General features: G+C 39.0%; 1 protein-coding gene across 9 annotated transcripts in view; it reads right to left on the bottom strand.

Annotated features, from left to right (window-relative positions):
- Positions 1–24,090, bottom strand: part of DMD (dystrophin) — a 2,004,766-nt gene that overhangs the window by 1,021,157 nt on the left and 959,519 nt on the right. For all 9 annotated transcript variants that reach the window (XM_054005916.1, XM_054005912.1, XM_054005914.1 and 6 more), the window contains 2 exons: positions 15,467–15,661; positions 1,566–1,738 (listed from right to left, as the gene is read on the bottom strand). In XM_054005916.1, coding sequence (XP_053861891.1) covers positions 1,566–1,738; positions 15,467–15,661 — 368 coding nt within the window. The remainder of the gene's footprint in view (positions 1–1,565; positions 1,739–15,466; positions 15,662–24,090) is intronic.

The raw sequence follows: 24,090 nt of genomic DNA, 5'->3' as shown, positions 1-24,090 counted from the left end.
TCCAGTTAGTTTACTTAGGTTTGGCTGATCGGACAAACTAAAGAGTTAGTCCGCAATTCAGTAAAGCATTTTTTCTCCTTCTCACTGCTCCCATGGGTTCACCCCCTTAACCCATTTATATGATAGTAATAGTTCTGAATTATAAATGAGATTTTTAGTATAAATGAGATTCTCCTCCTCTTCCCCCAGTAAGTGTTTTGGAAACACTTTATGCACTTCTTCAGATAGTATAATATGCTGATGACTACCTGACGGGACACTGTATCAGCACATCTAAAAATGAAATTAGGAGGAAAGTGACATTACAGCAAACTTCAAACTCCTTGTTCTGGGGTAGATGGGAACAGTTGCAGTAATTATCAAGAAGAATTTCTAAAGACTAGGACTAAACAGTATTTTGACAGTATTATCTTGATATAAATCCACGACATAAGGTCCAATCCTACAAACACTCATACGAATACTTCCAATGGCATCACTCACACGTGTAAGGATTTTCAAAACTAGAATCATAGTCTCCAAATGAGAGTCTCAAAAGAATCACCATGTACTATTCTGTGGTAACGCAGTAAAAGTTTTGAACTCTGAAGCTACAAGCTTTTAATTAAGGTAAACTTAATTGCTAGCTTTAAAGTACACCTGCTACTCAAGTACTTGATATATCCCAAGTGGCAGAGACATTTGTGCATAGTTTTGGTACATCTCCAATGACATCTGGTATCTCATCCAATTATACATTTTAAGGAAGACTTACAGGAACCTAGACATTTTAGTAAAGGATGCCAAAAGCTTTAAATATAGATTTGTATATGGGGCATAAAATGAATTACTGGATTGCTAGACATATGCTATATTACTAGCACAAACAAGACTTTAATCAGTAAGGCGGGTTTGGCTACTTTCCCCATCATAACCTGATTTCCACTTCAACCCACATTCCAAACAAAATAAAAATATATGTACTTAAATAAATAGATCTCATGATTGATCACCACTGTGTTATTGCTCCACTACCTTTTCCCATACCTTTGTTTATTGACTTCCCTTGCTGTCTAATATCAAATATACAGTGGGTGCATTTAAAAAGATTATATTCTGGGCATAGAGTTATTACCAATTCCAGACTCATTCCTTGGACTTCAAGTGGGGAATAATCCTGTAACCTGTAACATCTCTAAAACTGGAATGGATTTTTTCAAAACTATACCCCACTATAGGGTCAGATCCTGAAATCAATAGTGTTTTCATTGAGCACAAGGGGTTTTCTTGCATGGGAAAGTTGTCTGATCAGTGCCTTAAGACTGTAAAATCTTCAGGGGAGAGGTATATGAGTTTTAGTTGTCTGCAAATGGCCACGCACACACATGGCAATTATATACAGTATATAAAGTGCAACAGAAATGGTAATTGGACAAAATATTTTTAGATTTTACAAAATTGCTTTGAATTTAAATTTAAAAATTATATGTATGGTCCTGTTAGATAACAAAAGCAGGCACAATCACACCAGTAAGCCAAATGTTAATGAGCTTCACCATCAATAACAATATAAAGAAGTTACTTACGCCTGTCGGTCCCTGTACAGCTTGTTAACTTTTTCCCATTGGAAGTTAAGCTGAGTCAGCTTTTCCTGTATCTTTGCAGCTTCCCCAGGTGTGGCACTTTGCAAAGCTGATGTCTTCTTGCTGCGAATCACCTCAATCTGACCTGAGAAGCTCCCCAGGCGATCTTTAACTTTCTGCAACATCAACATTTTAGAAGAAAAAAAAATGAAACATAAACGGTTGTTAAAAAGCAAATAAACAAAACAAAAACACTGTAATAACCTTGACAATGATAACAGTCCTACAATACTTAAGCAATAACGATTGAGGCACAAGTCATTTCCTGCGGAATTAATAACTAGTGGAGAGAACTGATGGCTTAAGGTAAAGCAGAGGCCCATTAACCTCAGCTAGTCATTAATTCCACAGGAAATAACATGTGTTAAGGTTACTACTACTTTAACCCAGTTTATTTATAAGGAAATAGAACAAACACCCCTTTTAACTTAAATTGCACATCCTTTCAAAAACATCACCTGGTTAATCAAGTTTGCTTAGAAATGATCCGGCAAGTTAGCCATGCTCATTCATTTTCTGGAGGGAAATTTAACTGTTTAATTGCTGCTATGATATGTAAGACGTTGTGTTCAGTACACATGCCACAGATATTAATGTAACAGCCTGAAATAATTAATATACTGAGTACCACTGACACTGACTTTTGCTGAATGTGCCATCTATGTTCACAACATAGGGTTGGCCATTCTAGATCAGAACTTTGAGCCATATAGTCTAACTCTCTGTCCCCAAAAGTGGTTAGTTCTTGATGTTTCAGAGGACGGTGAAATCCTCCATATTTCACCAAGAAATGGAATGGTGTGCACTGCAGGACTGAAAGGGAAGAGGACAGAATTGTTTCCTGACCCTTAAAGATATTTAAAATTGCCTTATTATATTAAGCTTTCAAAACTCCAGATGTTGTGAGTGGTTCTGAAATTATTCATCCAGTCACTCCATTAAATCCTGACAGAGAATTATGTGGATTGACTGTACACTATGTAAAGTAATATATAAATAATATTTTTTTTTATTTCTATTCTGTCTTCCATCCAAGAATCCCAAAGCACATTACAAGTGTCAGTGAATGTAGCTTCAGAACCTCTAATCTCACTTCTTCTCTCTGGTTCTTCCCTTCCTTTTCCTCTTTGAAGTCTCCTCTGGTGCTGCTTCTCATATCAAAAAAGTTTCCTGTTCCTCTCTTTCTGCCCTTCCACAAGTTGTTTCACATCTGCTTTGGAGAGGTGCTACCCATAGTGAGGGTGAATGTAAGTCCCCCTACTTCTGCCACTACAGTGCCAGCTGCCTGTATGTGAAACCATCTATTGTGCTAACCTTCTGGTGGCCTGTGGCTGGAGGAAACTTGCGGTAGTGGTAGTATTGTCAATTGCAGCCCAAGCAGTCTACTCACAGGCATAAATAAATAAAATAAAATAAATAATAGGTTCTAGCAGACCAAGGCTTTGACGATTTCTGGGTGTTTGTGATGAAGACCATGAATAATTTATCTCCACTCTATCACCTTGACTCAAAATGTGTCTACTGATAATGCATGAGTATCTATAGAATATTGCTGAAATGCCAATAATTCTGCTTCATTGTGCGTTCAGTGTAAATTCTGGGATGCCTGGGGATGTCCCTTTCAGTTTCTCTACTTAGACCTTTTAATATTCCTGACAGTCATACTTCCTCAATATGTCCAAGGCTCAGTAGGGAAGCTGAAGGCAACATAGTATATTAAAATAGGATAAATCCAAAGAGAGTGCAGGAAGTAAAAATTAAACTTCCACATCTTAATTCTTAAAAACCCAATAATGTCCAAGGATAAGCTTCTACAACCCAATCAGGATCTGCAACGATAGAGGTGAGATAGAGGGGATTTAGATGAGGTGTCTCCCAAATATCCTTAATTAGATATGGGTTCTTCCCTGAGAGGCCCCTTTCAAATGCTCATTTGGGAAAATTATATCACTATGTCAGGAACTTGCTTCCATTCTGGGGCGTATCAAATATCTGTCTCCTCTTAACAGGTGACTGGGAAGGACATAATTAATATTTAGGAAAAAAGAAATGGGGTTGTTTTTTGAACATCTCCCTCCTCCTGTCCTGTTCCTGAAAAGGCATAAAACACTTACAAAGGCATTAAATCATACCGTGGATGGGGTCTAATCTACCACATTTTTCCCCCTTTCAGCTATACCAATTTTTTTTTAACATGATGAATTGGTTGGGAAAATCCAATGCAAAGTAGAAGGTATGCTAGTGACTCCAGCATAAAACTTGCGTTAAAAAAATATGAAAATTTCCCTTTGTGGATTAATATGGAATGAATCTGAGTACCAGAGAAAACTATTTCCTCAAGAAGCTGACCTCCTCTGGCACATTGGTCAATCTACTCAACAGCCATAATTCACAACTTTCCTTCTGTTCCTTTGTCTTTATGTCACATGGAAGGCTGCAAATATTGTTTTTTTTTTACTGAATAACCCAATTGTAAAAAATCTTCAGCATAAAATTATACATATTAGAGACCTACAAACAATTCACAAGACAAGTATGTGTACTATAAGCATCTAAATTGAACAGCTCCTCCGTCCTCACAAACACCTCAGTACTGTATGGCACACCATCCTCAGCACTATTCCAAGGGTAATATGGATGAACTGAACATTTTTTTACAGACATTTTACAGACAAATTCTGTAGGATGCTCAAAAGCAGGTCAATACACCCTTATATCTTGTGGAGGGCATCTCACAGATTCCAGTGTGACAAAAACCTCCAACGTTGCTTGATGTGTTTTTCATTTTTATTTCTGTAGTAGTTCTGTTTGGAAGGGTCTAGCTGAAATAGATCAGTGTCTCCTTTGAGGCTTTGCCAAGACTCCTGCTTGACAGAGTCCACATTTGGTACTTCCTTCCTGCTACCTGTCCAACTCATCTTTTCTCCTGCCCATTTTCCCTAGCCACCCACTGTCTGCCTAGACTCTGCCCACATTGCTCGGCATCTCCGTTTCGCTCCCTCACTTTCTTCTGAAGTATATGGCCTCAGACTGAGCGCAGAGCTGAGAGCTGATAAGAGCAATGGGCTGATGTTTCTTAATTCTGCTTAATACAAGAGTGCTTCTCCGGCTGGCAGCTAGCTCCCTGCTCCAAAGTGGTATTTTAGGCATAGTGGGGAAGGCTGCTGATTGGACTGCCTGCAAGGGAGGAGCAAGCTGGCAGCTTATGGGTGACAGCACTCTTACACCACCAGCAGAATTGGAGTGGAGAGGGTTGAGCAGTTTTGGAGGAAGCAGAAAGAAAATTAAAATTTCCCTCTAGCACTATATGAATCTCCTCAGCCCTCTGACTAGACCTTAGTAACTCTGTTTCGCCACGTGAAAAAATAAATGCAGACTCCACCTTCCTCTCAATCCCAAAGAGCATGCACTGGCACTAACAGCAAAGGATTTGAAGGTCTCTGTTTCAAGTAGAAGAAAAGGGACAATTAACATGAATGGACTGTTTTATAGTGGTACTATCAGTGTCTTCCTATGAATCCATATTCCATCCAACAGTGACTGGGTAGTTTCTCCCCTCCTGAAGACTACTTTGTTGTTACAGAATCCTGTGAAAACTGCACACTGAGCATTAAGACTTATACTTCTTATTTCATGTGGGCATAAAGTATATGCATGTATTAATTATTTAGGTACAACATTGTGCAATCAATGTATACACCATGCCACAAGGAGGTATAATAAACAAATTGCCCAAGTAAGGGTCTGATCCTGCAAACCCTTGCTCATGTGAATAATCCCTATTCACAGAGGTATCCCTGCTGAAGTCAATAGAATATACTCATGTTAAGGGATTAAGGCATTTAAAATTTCTATTGTCCTTCTCTGAACCTTTCTATTTCTTCTATAACGGAATAAAATTACAGTATCCAAGTAAGGATGTACCATTGATTTAGATACTGGTGTTATAATATTTTCAATATTATTCTCTAACTCTAACGTAATGCAGAATAACATTATTTCTGATTTGAACTACAGCTTCACCTGGAGCAATGTGTTTTGTTGAACAGCCCATACGATGACAGGAACTCATGAATGCTATGTGTAATTTAAGATATTCCTTCTGATGTGTGTAGACAGGTGTATCCCAGAATGCCCCTGTAAATACCCCCCTCAGTTTCCCTCTGAGTTCTAAGAATCCACTTACAGACAAAAAAAGAAAAAGTATTTAAAACATGTTTAAAACAAAATTCCCCTTCTTTTGAGTTATAATTTATTCAACATAGTTCATCGTCCCAAAGTGAGCTTCAGGATTTCCACAGCCCTGCTTTTGGGATGTGTGGTTCAAATCTTAGCTTCCCCATCACACAAACTCTCCTTTTAGTTCAGGGTTTCACGGCCCTCTTTCTGGGGGCAGATTGCTGGCTGAGTCCTTCTTTCTGGGCTCTGAGCCTTCTTTTCACCAACCCAATCAACCAACCACTCCCTTTATGCTTCCCAAGCACTTATCTGGACCAGCAAGGAGAGAGGGAAGCCTTGCCTCACCCACTAATACAAGGCTCCTGATCCTTGGCCCTTAAAGGAAAAATAGACTGTTTTCTTCCTATACTTTCAGCCTCCCAGACACAAACTATTCCTCAGGACCATCTGTCTCTCACCAATATCTGTTTTGGTTTTCTGGACACTTGGAATGGGCTAACTAACCTCTCACACTACCTTTTTCTGGTCTGAAAGGGCCATTACCCCATTACACTGCATAACCTTACACTTGACTACAGTTGTTTTCTGCTATTATCACATTGCCCAGTTGCCTAGCTTTGTCAGGTGCTTCTGAAGTTGCTCAGTGTTTTTCCTGGTCTTTACCAAAATAACTGTCATCTTCAAATTTTGTCATCTCACTGCTCACCCTCTTTTCCTGATATTTAACACATTAAACAACATTTGTCTCTGTATAGGTGTTCAACTCAACCTACTATTAATCTTATTCCATATAGAAAACTGATCTCATATATATATATATATATTCCTAGAGTGAGCACCTCACCTGTCCTACAGGGACCAGGTTAAAGAGCTGGAGTTGTATATAAGGGCAGTAAAAGCCCTGTCTCCATTCAGGGGAGAATCCTCCAACACATGCATTGCAAAAGTCTAAAACTGACCTGCAAGGATCCCTATGGCAGCTGTGGCTTACGGGACATACCAGGGGCAGGCGAAGCACGGTGGTGGTGTAATTGAAGTAGGCAGTTGCGTGGAGATTCCAGGCAGCACTGTGGCCCCACAGAGTAGTCCTGGTAAGGCTGCCATAACTGAGACAGGTCTCCAGGGCTGTTTAATTTACTCTGGAGGCCTCTCCAGCCCTTAGAAGAACCCAGGATTGGAAGGGCACGAAGTTGTCTTACAGTTACCTTATTCTCCATCTCTCCTCCTGTATTGCGAGTTCTGTGCTGTGCTTCTTGTAAATGTAGCACAGAATCTCACCTGTAACGCTTCATTTTCTCTTTCAGTTTTTAATATATGACAGTTTTACCTTGATTTTGTGAGGATTTATTTTTCGTCATAAACACTGCTTTAAAAATACAAATACAGTAGATTAATTGGTTCTTCTTTATTCATTATTATACGACTCCTTCAAAGAGCATTAATAGGCTTCCTTTATACAATCCATGTTGCTTTCTCTCCACCACACATGGCCAGCTTTACTATTCTAGCCGAATGAATTTGTTCAGCTAATTTAAGATACTCTGTATCACTTTTGGAATAACATCCAGCAACTTTTCTAAAAACAGGTAAAACATTGGATACCACCGATAGCTGGAATTATGATAATAATAATAATAATAATAATAATAATGTTGGCATCCCAGCCATTTCATTCTCTAAACCACTTCAGAAAGACAATAAGTTTAATTTAACAGTCAAAATGAAGTCAATGTCTTTTTAGGTGAAAAAGGAACAAAGCAGAAGAGAATTATTAGTCAATAATATACTATCTCATTGAATTTAAAAATAAAAATTAAAAAGCAGACTCCAGATTTGGCTCTCAATTTCCATATCAAATGTGCTCTGATTGCAATGAGAAAAATGTTTTTCCCCCATTGTGAGCCCTGCAAGCTCATCTAGGGAACTGAAAGTTAACATGGGTATTTAACTTGCCACACATCACCACCACCAAAAGGCAAATTCTGCCCTCAGTAACACCTGTGCAATACCATAACCTTCACTGGAGCTGCACAGGTGTAAATGAGGGGAATTTAGGGTACATCTACACTTAAAATGCTACAGTGGCCCAGCTGCAGTGCTGCAGCTGCACCACTGTAGTTCTTCAGTATAGACACTACCTATGCAGACAGGAGGGTTTTCCCTTCTTAGTTCAGGAATCTCACAGCCCTCCTTCTAGGATCTGTGCTGATAATTAAGATGCAGCCCTCACTTGGCTTCTTTGAGCTACCCCTTTCCCCCTGGACTTGGAGAGGTGAGCAGCCAGGACTTCACTTTCCTGCTTTGCCTCTCTGGAAGCTTCTCTTTTATATCCAGGGCTGGACTGATTTAAGCACATAACTTACCTGTCATGTGGCTACACTATATTTGCCCACCTAGGAAGAAGGCTTCAATGAGTCACAAATGAGGCTAGACCAGTTATCCTTCAGAAGGCCAGTCACTCTGTGACAGTGCCATTTTTACATGGCATTAGTACTGTTGCATAGTATGCTAACATGTACATATATAAACATATATAAGCTTGTTTATGGCTTGCAGCAAAGAATCTGTATTACAGGTGGGTCCTTAGAGAAGAAGAATCTCTCTCAGAGTTCCCCAGAATACAAGGGTGCTGCAGCCAGCCATTAGGATAATGGAGATTTATCCCTTTTTTGCACCCAATGATGACTTATCTTCTCTGCTTTTGGGGGTGGGGGCGAAGAAGGGCTGCTTGTGCCCCCAAGAGAACCAGCAGGGAGTAGTGCCTATGGTCAGGGAAAGGGAGGGACTGTATTGGGCCAATAAAGGTGAGGAGAAGGCTACTTAAAGCCTCCACCATGAATGGTGATTTGACTCCTCTGATCCTGAAGACAATGACTTGTATTTAACAGAGATGGGAGACTGGATGGGGCTAAGAAGCTTCTGTCTATCACAGTCAGAAGTATGTCGGCTGCGAGAGGGCTACCATTAGAGGGACGTCCCCTGTGACGGGGAGCGCTGCCGGAAAGGTGGAGACCGTGGTGGTCCCAACGTGGGTTTACCTTGGGACCGGGACCCCACACGGGCCAGAGTGAGCGGCATCAGGAGGGACATAATGTCTTGTGCCATTTGGAGGACCCCCGGTGAGATGGCATCTGGAGTAGCTGGTGGGGAGTGGGCTGGGCTACACCACTCAACCTGAGCTGGGGCCCAGGATCCCCAAGGGGGTGAAGAAGCGCCCAAGACAAGGGGTTGGTCCACCCCAGATTTGTCCTTTCCCTCACAGGAAGCTGGAGACCTTCCTCGCCCCATCTTCCTGGGCTTCTTGGCTGGAGCCATGGAAGAAAACTGGTGCCAGCTCATAGATGGTACCAGCAGGGTGCTGTGCACCGCGGTCACGGTGCTTGGTGCTGAATCAGAGCATTGCTCCGACATCGGGGTAAGGGCAGACTCCATCAGGAGTGCCTTCAAACGAATGTCATGCGCCTTCTTCATCCTGGGCTTGAAGGACTTGCAGATTTTACACTTATCACTAATGTGACTGCCCAAGTACCATAAACTATTAAGTGGATCGCTAATGGGCATGGGCCTTTTACAGCGATCGCAGGGTTTAAAGCCTGGGGACTGGGGCATGCACCATGCCAAGGCGAAGTCCCTTTAGAGACCTACTAAGTCTCTAACTTAACAAATAGGTTGAACTAAACTAGCGGGAAATTATATGCAGTAATATTTGCAAGAGGTAAATGAGTTCAAACGAACGAAAAGCAACAGCTCTAGCTGAAGCAACACCAGTTCCATTCACCATTACTGGTAGCAAGAAGGAACTGAGGGTGGAGAGGGCCGGTGGCACCCTTTGTGCTGTGGTATACGTGAGCCACCAGAGCTGGTCTCCTACAGATACTGCTGAGGGAACAAATTCTGGCACCAGTGCATTTGGCGAGCACACACACCTAAGTTGAATAGACATGAGCAATCACTCGAAGAAGAATCACAACTCAGGGGCAAAGGTTGTTGCATATTCCTCTCCACATTGAGGGAGGGGGCAAATTTTATGAGCTTATGCTGTACAGTTCCCTGTGCAGCGCAAGACTGTATAATTTTGGGTTATACTCCAGAGGGGGTGCGAACCTGAGGAGCTGGGAGTTGCCTTAGTGCCGTAGCCTTCTTATGCAAGGGCTGGTCAGAGATCCTGCATGACCAGGGGCAGGGGCAGGGGCAGGGGCAATTGGGTGTGTCCCTACCTGTATGTATGCTGGTGAAAGTGCAGGCTGGAGAGCTTTGCAGCTTGTCACAGCAATACAGTGTGAAAGGGAGCCCAGGCTGGTAGGTCAGGGGGCTCAGTGGTATCCCACTTCCAGGTGGCACCCCGGGGGGAAACCCATCATAGTCACCCTGATTATCTCAGATGTGACTTGTCCTTAATTCTGCCCCCCAGCTGGCCCTAATCTTAACCTGGGCCAGGGCCAACCTGCAAGTGCAACCAGGTGCACTAATTGCTCTCTGGCTTCTTTCTCTACCAGTTTAGAACATGGATGTGTATATATATATATCTATATATATAGATATATATATATATGAAATCTGCCTTTTTGTTAATGAAATTCACAGCTGGATCACATCCAATGATCCAGAGAAGAGAGAGAAAGTGAGTGTATAAACACACATATACCCCTTCCATTTTTCAAGATGAAAAAAATCACTTCAAGTTGTTTTAGATATCAAGAGGGCCTTGGGAGATTTTGTAACCTGGTTAACAAAAGTGCACACAACTTTCATTTCTAAGAATAAAGGATTAGAGAAACCCATTAGCAGCTGAAGTGACAGCAGCCTTTGGGGAGTGGATCCATCTCATTGCCCTTGAAAAAGAGAAATCAGAACACTAGAGACTCAAACTCCAGTTCATTTTCACTATCGTGAATTTGTCTTTATCTGACAGCTGAGGACAACACACTGGACAAATCCAATTCTTTGGCCATTTGTGTACCAAGCATCACATTACTGATAGATCAAGTTGGAAAGTGTATTCAATCACTCTGACTTCCAAGTTGTAGTTAATTAGGTTTTGCTGAGCTACAGCAGAAAACCATTTTAAACTTCATGTTTAGTGTTTCTTCATTAAGTTGTATTTCCTGATTCCTGTATTTGTTGCCTGGGATCACTTGATATGACCAGATGTGAATTTCATTTACAAAACGCAAATAATTTTTTGGCAAACAAAACATACGTAGGATGATGCACTGTCCTTACATGAATACTGTAATTATATCTCACAGTTTTTATACGGACGTCAAAATTGGCAACAGCACAGGTTGTAGCACTCACGAATGTCAGGGAAAAAAATCTGCAACTTAATTACAGTTTTAAAATTTGTTTTAGAACTGAAATATAATATTTGATATGGATGATTTTTTAATCCAGCAGATTTAGAGAGGATTATGAAAGTAGTCTGGCTGTGAGAATGGTAGGTGCAGAGTAATTATAGTGCATTTGGTGTAGACTGAAAGGACTTACAGTAGAAGGATGACATAAAGAAAGCTGCTGGATGTATGTATAAAATGGGGATATATGAAGGGACAAGAATTATCATGCATAAAATGGAGAAGAGAAGGGAGATTATACATAAAGTAGAGCAGAAAAGATTCCTGGATTTAAAAAAGGATGAAATAAATTGACAAGGAGGCTGACTGGAAATAATATATTAGTAAGAGTATTTTAAGATATTATGGACCCAATTCTGCAAATACTGATGCATCTGAGCTATTTTTCTCATGGGAATAATCATATTGATTTCAGTGATAACAGTTACTGAAAAAAATTATCTATAAATGTTTGCAGACTCAAGTCTTATTATAAAATATGTTCCTACTAAATGCAAGACAGTGAAAGAAGCAAAGAAAGTGTATACTATTTAACTGTACATGCTGAGTAGCCTTAAAACATGAACATTTTGATTTCAACGTTGAAATATGATTGAGTACTGAAGTGGCATACTATGAAAGAAATTCAGCTTAAATGATACACTTTTATAGACATGGATATAAAACTCAGAGTAGACATAAATATGTTGTACATTATAAAAAGGGATCATTCATTTCTGTTACTGGGAAAATGTTAATTCACATTAGCTAAGGATTAGTTTTCATTCGCAATGCTATCAAGTATTTTTTATAAAAAAATACCATTTCCATTAACCAGTATATAACATTTTGTTTTGCTCCACAGCCCTTCTTCATGGGAGTCACACAACAATCATCTTCTCCCCCCCAAAAAACAAACAAACAAACAAACAAAAAAAAACCTCCTGCACATTCAGGACACAAAGTGATTCACCAAAGGAAGTGGGTGATTCACAACTGGGGCGTTGGCAGGACCCAGCTAGCTCCATCCCCAGAGGAGCCCATGGCATCACAGTGCAGATCAGAGCAATCAGGGTTCCTCTTCCTACTTCCCCCCAACCCAGAGTATCTTGGTCTCCCAGTTTGTGGAGGATTTAAAATACGCAGGGTTGCCGACAGTTGGGTGTCTGGGCCAGGGCAGGGCAGCAGCGGGGAGAGGGTGCAGGGAGCTCTCAGGGGGTCAGGGAGGAGAGAAGAGGCTTCTGGGGCAGGGTGGGAGGGACTGCACTCCTATCCCCCAAACCACAAACACTGGGGACTCCCCTGAGCCTTCTCCTCATTCTTCTGGCTCCCCCCCACCAAAAATCCAGCTGGCTGCAGCCCCATGCCCCAACACACTCCTCCAATAACCTCATCCCATGCCCTTAAGAGGACATGCCTCACAGTTTGAAAACCAATGTTCTAAATGAAACAGAACTCCACCCCCATCTTAGGCCATAGTCTCCTATTACATCCCAGGCACCCTAATCACAATAAATGGACTTGCATGGGTTGTAAGCCAGGTCTTCATTTAGTCCTTTATACACCAGATTTTTTTAATTCCTCTTTTTTTTTACAATTCAGGCAGACTTCCATACTGATGAAAGTGTTAGTATAGTATATAAAATCATAAATGCATTTACTTTTCAGGCAGTGTTTAGGGTTTCCATTGCCATGGTTAGTAATTAGTTAAGATTTTTTTGTGCTTTCTCCCTCACACAGCTCATTTTCTCTCCATACCTGACTCTGCAGTGAAATTATAATGGTGAATTTATGACATCGCAATTAGTTCCATATAGGAAGAATAAGAGATCACAAACACGGGATTAGAATTAAACTGCAGGAAGCCGTCTTCTGAGGGAGAAAGCCTGTATCCAAATATAACTATGTCCATTCATTAGAAGTAGCAGCAAGAGAAACCAAAATTATTTGTAATTCTCTTATTTGAAAGTCTCTCAGTAACCTAATCCTACAATACTCCCATGTATGAAATGTAATTCCCACTCTATTCAACAGGAGGGTTTTTTTTGAAAGACCTGTCATGTTTTAATTATTTGTTAAAACAATGACAGTGGGTTTGATGGAGTATAAAACACAGAAGACATAGGTTCACATGCCTGAAAGTGTGAGTAACCCACTTGAGGTCATGCAAAGTTTGTGACTATTGCCTTCATGAGATTTAATTTAAGTGCCCTGCCCATCAGATCCTTCAATTTAGTAAACCTGAGAATGAAGAAAACATTCCTGCAAGTCAGTATCTGAAAAACTACCAAATAAATGCATACAATCTTTATAATTTAAGAGAGGTTAGACATTAGCACAATACTTGTATTGCAATTACAGAAACATTTTCACATTTTGCCATTTTCCATTCACTCTCTGTTATAAATAGCCAATGTGAGAATTATGAGCCAAATAAATGATTAAAACTACTTTTTTGCCATTGTTCTTCATGTTTCCAATGTATTAGTAGTTTTGATTGACCATAACAGCTAAAGAAATCCCACATTTAAATGTTCCCATGCATAAATATTGTTGTGAAAATTATTCAAAGCAGTTATCATTGCAAGGTTCTTGTATGCAAGTTTGTTTTTCTTTTAAAGCATTAATTAGAATAGCAAATAATTATTTGACTTAAGAAAAAAATCACAAAATTCATTTTAAAAACACAGATTTCCACTACAATCCTGGAATCTGATTCATGCAAATCTGTCAGGGATAAAAATCAACCACAATTTAATTTCAAGCCTTCCCCAACCAGCAACTGTACAATTTATGCACTACTTTTCTATTTTTACTGCAGGGTAATGACAATGATGAATGCTTTTACTAGGAAATAAATATTCATTAAAGAGGCTCAGGAAAAAAAAAAAAACTATACCCCTTCCAAAAGCCCATGAATGTGCAAGATCCATTTGACTGTTGCAAGAGATTTATTTGTGAGAAAGATGGAACTGTGCCCACAACCGCATCTCATGACAATTTAATAGCTCAGTTAAATTAAACCTATGGCAATACTTACTTGGAACCACAGCAATCGATATCATTAAAGTTGGTGTCAGCTATAATAATATCAAATGTGTGTGGGTGAACAAGTGATTAGTGATGAATGTAAATCAGACCAAGACAGCACAAGTGTAAGCCATTAAGGAGCACTAATAGGGAGCCACTCAACTGCCAGTAAGTTTCTTGCTGGGTCACTGCTCCTCCAACCAAGCTAGTCATTAACACAGAAACTATATAAACAAGGACCAAGTGGTGGCTCATTAGCAGTGATTTACATGTTTTATGATGTTTTTGCATATATACAAACCATTCTAACAAGGGCAATTACTTAAAATAAAAAATGACAATAACTTTGGCATGTTGTCTGCTTCAGAAATTGATTAGGGAAAATCAATATACAGTACCTAGAAGCACTTGAACTATTGAAACTGAACAAGTGTGTTAAGAAATATCCAACCGTTGTTTCAAGACTATTGAAATGTAGATTACCAAACAAGAAATAATCATGTATATCTCTTTCTCCACTACTTTATTCATGTGTCATTCTATGGGTATAATAGACAGACAACATCCTCATTTCCTAGGACTAATAAATTTATAATTTTCTATTTATCTACCTGTGGAAGGAGCATGTAACTAATCATTTATGGGCTAAAGGAATTATGCAGAAAATGCTAAAAGCAAAGATAAAAACATGGTTTTTTGTTCATTCTCTTTTACAACTTGAAAGTGCTACCATCATATATAGCACTTATTTTTACAGTGATAAAATGGCTCCTTCTGACACAAACATTATTACATAAAAACTGACGAACCATTCATTTTGTTCAATTTATGATACTGATCTGATTCTCTTCTTACACCAATTACCTTGGAGTAACTCCACCAAATTCAAGGGAACTACACATGATTTACATTAGTGTAAGGGATGGAAAATCAGGCCCAGTGACATTCCAGGTTTCACAATTTCTCCTACAAAGTCTTTCTTTTTCCTTGCCTAGAATTTAGTATTTGATTGACAATATTTTCTACCCAATGAATCTAATTACACAATTGACATAGTATCTAGCCCTCTAATGTCATAAGCCTCTGAGATCTACCATGAAATATAATGTAAAAAACCCACTCACATTCTACTTGGTTTTTAGTTTTAGTTGTTTCATGTGTGTTTATAATCTCTCTCTCACACACATACCTCAATCCCCCTACTTCTCTCTTCAAAGGCCAGATAAAACAAGTGACTTTACGGTGTCCCATTACTTTATAAATTCAGATGTGTATATTCCTGTTAGAAGACTAGCATCTTACCTTGAGACACTCTTCTTGTTTGAAGAGATCCTCACAGTCCCTACCCTGCAGATCAGGAGAGTTAAGGAGGTCTTCCACTTCAGACAAGGCTTGCAGGAGTCGAAGGATCTCTGCCAGGTATGCAGAAGGCACATAAGTGGTTTCCACAGTCATACCTTCAGTCACCACATCTGTTGTCTCTTCATAAACTGTTTGCTGGTATAGATATACAACAGAATGCTTCCTTTAGTTTCTTAACATTTGAAAAAGTTATAATTTAATGCAATTTCCAGTTCACAACCCAGAGGCAATTAAAAATAAATCCCACCTGTACAACATCTAAAGGAGATGGGATTAAACAGAAAGAGATTTGAAACATATTAGTATTATTAAAATAGCATCATTCTATAAAGTGTAGGCTGTCCAATCAACAGGATAAAAAATAAAAATATTTGAGATTATGCACAATGCCTCCTCACTAGTCTGTTTGAATCAGCAATTCCTAAAGTTTGCCCATGGTTTCTTGAAGAAGAGCTTTCCTCTCCTCTCCTTCATCTAGTAAATGTGGACCCATAATTAAACACCATACGATTCTAATACTATTCTGATTCTAGTACTACAGCTTGCATTTTCATTTATCTGAACTACTAAAGTGTATGTCTTTCATATACCCATTAGGAGCATACATAGACAAACTAAATCACTTCAAGCTTTCTATTAAACTCAGTTGTGTAACATTATCTTTTACATATTAAAGAAAAAAAAGACCCATTTCCTGACAATGTGTAGATGCAAAGCTAGTTCAGCTCTGTTCATAAAATATTATAATAAAAATCTCTTTAAAACTAGAAACTAGGTACTTGAAATGTTTTGTTCAAACTTCCATTAACCCTTTCACATGCCTAAAGGAATCCCAGCAACAGTCTTAAGGCTACACAGGTGTTCTTCTCATCGGAATGGATATTATCTAAAAACCTGCCAGTGCAATACATGCCCATTCCAACTGTAGTGAAGGGGTGAGGAGACAAGTATTTTACTGCTAGGGGAAAAAAAAAAGTTGGTTTATATAATGCAGAGCCAAACTGACATCCAGTGATGGGTTCGAATAATGACAGATTTAGATTCTTTAGAACACCCTAACTAAAGTAATCAGATGTTTGCAGTGAACACGAAATCAGAAGAGAAGTGAGGTGAGAGGGGCTGAGGGTTTAAGGCAGAGGGGGAATGTGCCTACCAAGGCTTTTTTATTTATTAATTCTGATTTCATTGGTCACCTTCCTGGAAAGTTTCAAGATAAAAGGCACGCATGATTTTTGTGACTTGATGGTCGTAGGTGTCAGAATTTCTTCTTAAAATATAAATCCTACAGAAATCCATCTGAGTTCTGAAGAGAAATGCAGCAACATCAGACATTTGCTACTGTCTTTCCAAAGAGTTTTTTTTTTCCAAATAGCTGTTGGAGACTGTTACAACAAAACCAAGTTGTTTAAATGTCCTGGTCTTTCCATTGACTTAAGTCAGTTTTGGATCAAGTGCTCAGTATTTACAGAAAGCACTGGTTTAACAGTCTTGGAGACACTAAAATGTTTGTTTAACCACAGGATGGTAAATGTAAGTACAAGCCTTGCCAAGGTGTATCATCCTTTAATTGTGAGGACCATGTATAGGGATGAGACAGGTATGAGTCTACACGTCTCCACTAAGCATACATACCAGGATGGCAGCTGTAGTAGTGGGTTTTTGAGATGCCCACAGCTGTGCATTATGAACTTGGAGTGAGACTACAAAATCATGTCACACATTAAATGGTAACTGCCTTCCGTCATTGCTTGAACTGGTGGTGAAAGTCCCATACTTCAGGACCAATATCCTAAGTCATCCAGTCCCACAATTATCCTCTTAAATGGCCTTGAAATGTATGTGTACATATACATGCATGCAGACATGCACAGATATAAACATACACACACGCCACATACATGGAAATAATATCCTTGAGATAATTTGTGGAGTCATGTGATAAATTGAATTTATCGTGCACATTTGACAGGTTCACTTGCACTCTGCTCACTAACCCAGCTTCTCAGGACTTATTCTAACAAAGGGATTGGAAACCTTCAGCACGTGGCATGCCAGGGTAAGCCCCTGGTGGGCCAGGCTGGTTTGTTTATCTGCCGCATCCTCAGATTCAGCCGATCACAGCTCCCACCGGCCACGGTTCGCCGCTCCAAGCCAATGGGGGCAGCAGGAAGCCCGTGCCACTTCCCGCTGTCCCCATTGGCCTGGGATGGTGAACCGTGGCCAGTGGGAGCCACAATTGACTGAACCTGTGGACGCGGCTGGTAAACAAACCGGCCCGGCCCGCCAGGGTGCTTACCCTGGCGGCCATGTGCCAAAGGTTGCTGAACCCTGTTCTAACATTTGAAACCACTGTGCAGTTTCAAACATTAATATCGTCAGTAATTTAAATCAAGCTTCCACAAAAGTGTTTCCTTCTTTCTTCCTAAATGTTGAATTCTCCCATAACCCTCTGCCCTCAAAAAACTTAAATTGTGCTGAGGTGTGTAAAATACTGTTATGGCCTGTAGCAGTGACAGGTAACCCTGTAGAGCTAGAAATGGGACATTTTTAATGTAGAACTAGACGTGAGTTTCCAGATTCTGCTGCGAGAGAGAGAGAGAGTGCTTGCTTCCAGTCCTTTAAGGTCCCAAGACATTAAGACAGTGACATTTTCATGTATAGCAAAACTTTCTTTTTGGTCTGTGATTGTACAGCACTTCGCACAATTAGCTCCTGACCATAACTACACTAGAGTAAAACAAATATTATTTTAGTTTAACTTTTGAGATATTTTAAATGCAATAGTTATATTTTTCTCCTTTGGCTCACAAGATAGTACATGTGTACTCCTGGTTATTAAGAGTCTGATCTTACAACATGTCCAGGACTCTCAACACACAATGAATTGCTTAGTACAGTATAAGATTGGGCTCTAAGGATGCATGGATTTATAGGCTCAGTGATACAAAAAATATTGCCAATTTTATTTTAAACAATCAGATTATGCAGCATTACATGGGCTCAAAAACTTTGGTATAATATGGCAGTACAAAACCTAAGGAGATAGGTGGAATAGAAAGAGGCTAGATAAACTATATAATGCTGTGGCATAGCATAAAGGTTTGGTTGGCACTTCTTTGTGATAACCTGCAGAACCCCTTGTGGTTTTGCCGCTCAAGAGTGGCCAATAACCATATTTTGTGAGTGGATATAAGAACAATCCCTCAATTCTCCTGAACTCCTGAAATAATAAACTACGCTGAACTCTGACAGATACCTTTAGGCTGACCAGATAGCAAGCGTCAAAAATTGGGACAGGAGGTGGGGGGTAATAGATGCCTATGTGAGAAAAAGACCCCGAAATCGGGGCTGTCCCTATAAAACCAGGACATCTGGTCACCCTAGATACCTTGTACAGTATTTACAGAACTAGCCAAAATGTTTAAAACAAACAAACTCAAAACACTACTGCTATAAACAGTAAAGCCTCTTCAGTCAGACTGTGCCCAGGTGGAATTAAGCAATATCTGAAGTCAGTGATAAAACTTCTGTTGATCTCAGTGGGAACAAGTCTCAACAACTACCCTAAATCATTGAATGGCCTCTGTAGTTTATTCTTCTCTCAAAGTGCATATATAGCATCTATCAATGTTAGTGAAAATTATGCACCCGCTCATTCAGGAACTTGTGTACACTGAGCTTAAAGTTTCTCATTGCTGGATAACCGCGGTGCAGCTTCACAGGTGGTAGCAATCATGGGCGCTCTACTGTAAAAACAGAACTTGTGGCTGTGTTAATATCACTGTTCTGTCTGAGCAGGGCTAAATAATAAGATGATATAAAAAAATAATAAACCTTCCAGCAGAGGTCTGTTAAATCTCTGCCCGCAAGTTTGGCTAAATTTCTTTAAATATTGTTTTTAATAAGTGTAACTACCTTCTTTCATTTGCTTTTGTAGACCTTTTAAAGAAAAAGGATGGGAAAATCTATTATCTTTGGATAAAACATTGAAGAGATTCTGGGTTGAATTTCGCTTCCCAATTTGCCAGAGGTGATTGAAGCCACAGAGAGTCCTTTTTTTCTTTTTCTTTTTTTTTTTTTTCCCCAGCCCTATAATGTAGATCCAAGTAGAATTTGGCTGCTAGCTTTGAGCTGTGTGGGGAAGGAATGGTCAAGAGGCATTTTAAACCAGGAAAGGGTAGAGTAGACATTCCATTCATTTTGCATGTTGGGGTAGCTATACTGGGGAGAGTGCTGTGTGTGCAGTCATATTTTTCTGGTCAGTTACACAGCTAGATCACATAAATTATGTGGGAAAGACTCAAGAAGAAGCAATTGAAAATAATACAACAGCCTCAGTGGTTTGAATGGCTGAGAAAGAAGTTGACCAGCAGATTAGTAACAACTAGGCACCAAAACTACACATCCATTTGAAAGAAGAATAAAGGCAGCAATAATGTATACGTAATTGATTAATACCAAAAGTATTTCATTAGCAACAAGAAAATCAATAAGGATACAAAAATTTACAAGAAACTGAAGATAAATATAACTCCCCTTTGCAACCAGACTAGCTGGGAAAATATAGTAAACGGATAACTTTAAAACACTCAAGCTCAAATATTGAAAAACTATTCAACTATTTATAAAATATGCTGGGAAACTGGTAGCACAGATGCTTCATTTTCCCTTCTTTATGCAAAACACATGCATTCTTATTGAAATTAAAATAAATCTTTTCCTTTGTATTTAATTTACTCTGGCTTCAATTATTACATGCCTCTTTATGTTGATATGTATAAATCCTTTCTAATCTTTTGATAATCAACTTGCTTTGGTTAATGATTAACATTGCACTCATTCCTTCTCACCTTATATCATCATTGCACCAGTTATACTGATTTTCCCTAAATGAAGTAAAGGTATCTTTCCATAGGCATGTTTTCTGCATATACCTAATGAATACTATGTCTGGTGTTTTGATAGTTGATTCCTTCCTCCTTCAATACAAGGGGACGGAAAACATCCATAGAAATACCTCTTAGAAAGCACAGCAGCCATGAATAAATACAATAAAAAATAAAATCTGGAATACTGTTTTTGCCTTTAAAAGTCAACATTTTCTAATAGTTACCACACGGTAATATCTGAAATTATTATTTCCTATTTATTTAGAATAGGGGGTAGCATCTCAGGTACCACTATTTGTTCATGTTGATCTTTAAATGGAAATCACTGTAAATTGCCCTATATTGTGTCAGCACACTGAAGCCACGAAAAGCGGAAGAAGTAAATCTGATTGGTGGATGAGCTGATTGTTTAAAAAGCTTTACTAATTCTTTGGAACATTTTTTTTTGTCAAGCTTCCTAAAAAAGTCAGCCTAGGATGATATGCCATCCACTTCACTCCCCCCCCACCCCACAGTCTTCTTCCCTGTTTCTGAAATGACAGGAACAGACTCAAAATCATTGCTATTGCAGCCGTTCACTTCCCACCAGTCTCCACTCTGTTGTCAAACCACAACACACTTCTTACTTTTGGTTGATCCACAGTGGAGGGCCTAGCACTAGTAGAATCCTCACTGCTGTGCTCTGACATTTTTTTAATTAATATTCCTGGAAAACACAATGCACTGTGGGGACTAAAGCACCAGAACACAAAGCAGGAAAGCTACTGGCAGTGCTGGGTTCTGAAACAGCTCATGGTACCATTCCAATGAGTAGAGGGGAAAGGAGTTGGGAGGAGAGTCCTAACTTCCTCCAGAAAATGATCTGATGGATGGACAAAGCAATGGGGAAAAACCCTTTAATTGCAGCTGGAAGTAGTGCAGGGGGAGGGGAGAAGAGGTAATCTCACACGGATAGTTTGGGTTTATGCTCGTGGTCAGTAAAGAGAGCCAGGCAACTTCCAGACAGTCACAAAGCAGCAGGCCTCAAAGCTTCAGATAAGGTTAGATATATAAGTGTCTGAACATTTGGATGCTCATTTGAAACAAACCTCTGAACAATGTGAGATTCACTAACCAGTGCCTAACAACAAGGTATCATGAGACCAAAAAAAAAAAAAGTAAAGAGAATGCATTATTGCCATTAACATCAAAGACATCTAGACCTAAAGGATGTACAGAATTTGTTTACACTCAACAGAGGTTCTATGAGCGATGAGGTCAGCACACCTTCAGGCAGACAATTTCCACATCTTCAGTATGGTCATTATATATTCCCTGTAAATGTATTTATATATCATATAAATATTTACAAAAAATACATCAAAATGATACTGAGGATATGGAATTTGTCACCATGAGGTTGGATGACCTCGGTCAATCATGAGTAGGCTATCAGTGCATAAAAAAGGCACCTCTTTCAAATATAGATATATTTTAAATCCCCACTCTACAGGATTAGAAATTTAGAAAATGTCTTTAATCTTTAACACTGTTTCTAAATCCACTTTGCAATTTTAGCACTTGAATCTCATTGCACATAAAATAGTGCAAATCTGGAATAACTCCAATGAAATAGCTACACTGATGTAATACCACTGACAAAGGAATCAGGGCCTTCTTTAAGATGTGGTGTTGCTCTTAGATAGCATTAAAATACCACTCTAAGCTTAAGCAATAAATAAAATTTAATTATCGTCTTAAATTATAGTGTAGCTTTTTTATTTTCATTCATTAATCTGACTCTCCTCCTTATGCACAGCTATGACACGTATGAAGAATTCTATCACATCAAAACAGTATATGCACACAACCCTGAAAGACAGATGTGTACTTTATATAAATTACACCAATATTTTATCTAAGGAGTGAGGCTTTTTCAAAGTTGGATCTAGTTCTTTTGATCATATAACCACTTAGGATGAAATTCACCCCATGTACAGAGAGGCAACATAATGTCTATGCACTACTTAAAACCCACTCCAGGCCTGAAAAATGGGAATGAATTTCATCTCGAGAAAACAAATGTCCTATCAGTAAGCACTGATATTACTTTTATTTCTTAATTAAACCAACTTTTTTATCTGATTCTACAAGCTCACTAATGGTTTTCATTACGATTTTCTGTATACACGAGATGAATTATGCTAGTCACAGTAAAACTATACTTTAAAATATTTGGGGTATTATTAACAGTAAAGATAATTATTAAAAATGCAGAATTTGATTTATTAACTGTTCAACAGCCACCACCCAAGCAATGTACTAGCAGGTATAGAAGGATGTGAGCTTCCTCCTGGTGACTTGTCCGTGACCTTCACAACCTGACTGAAATGCAAAGCTTCTCTCCACAGGTGTGGGTCTATGCCATATCCATTCAGGTTCAAGTTCGGTGCCATCTATCTGCAGATTCTGATAGTCATGCCATATTCTATTAGCTCTCTGTGTGGATTTGAAAGGTACCTGTCGGCTGCTTTCCATGAAGCAATGAATTAGGATGAACACATTTATTCCACTCAAAAAATCAAATCATATTTTCTTCTCTGTAATTGCATCGATTTTTTCTTCATCATTGTCCAGAAGAGAAGGATGCAGACAAAAATTATGATGATTCATTTTCAACATTGAACCAAATGAGTTATTATATGCTGTGGGTTTCATAGTTACTAAGGACTAACAGGATAAATATAGTTTATTTTCTTCTTAAAGGAAAAGATTAATCTAGTGTCTATACAGGTAACAGTCAAACAAAACTAGCTAGAGTCAGAAATAGGGCAAAAAGATGCTGAATCTTAATCCTGACTTTCAACATTCCACTTCTTATCACCTCTGGATAGCCAATCATGACGAACTGTGTGTTGGGCTTGGAAGGTAAACAAATGAGACTATCAAATTTATTATTGCCTTTGACATAAACCAAGTCTTAAGTGCATTTTCTTTTTACTTCTGATCTACTGAATGACCTAGCCCCCAACATTAATGTTACATTACACTGCACCAGATCAATGTCCAATTATGCATTAAGTGCATTAATGATGAAGTTCAACATATTCAAAGGTGGAAAATATGTGCCTTGTTTCAAAAAAAATAATGCAAATATACTAACTTCATCTGTGAAAACTGACATATGTTAGTGCAGTAGTTATCAGGGGAAAAAAGAGCTCAGTATAGTGAAAACAGGGGTACATAAAGCCCCTCAATTTGGCCACAATGTTTAATTGTCAGTGTCTTGCTCTTAAAGAAGCACTGCCTCATTCTAGCAATTTTTAAAAATGTTACCAAATTCCTTGCATTTCCTTTCCATTGTTACACCTTCAAGTAATACTTTCATTCATTGCTGTGCTGGATTTACATTAAGTCCATCATACAGAACAATGTCAGGGTTTGGCTTCCATAAATTTTTCATTCACTGTTGGAATTATGCCAAAGCTGACTTTAGTATTTCAAGAAATGAGTCCATACACACACAGGATGTGAAATTGTTCTCTCTCTACTAGTTCCGATAACTAAACCATTGTTATCTCTGAAAGCACCTTCCTCTTCTTGCTTCATTTAGTAATGCCACAATCCACTATTTGTAACATCACAAACCCTCATCACAGAAATCATTAGGATGCCACATTATGACATAGTAAATTA

This window comes from Malaclemys terrapin, chromosome 1, assembly GCF_027887155.1.
Source record: "Malaclemys terrapin pileata isolate rMalTer1 chromosome 1, rMalTer1.hap1, whole genome shotgun sequence".
NCBI classification, from domain to species: Eukaryota; Metazoa; Chordata; order Testudines; family Emydidae; genus Malaclemys; species Malaclemys terrapin.
This window is presented reverse-complemented; position numbering and strand designations above follow the sequence as displayed.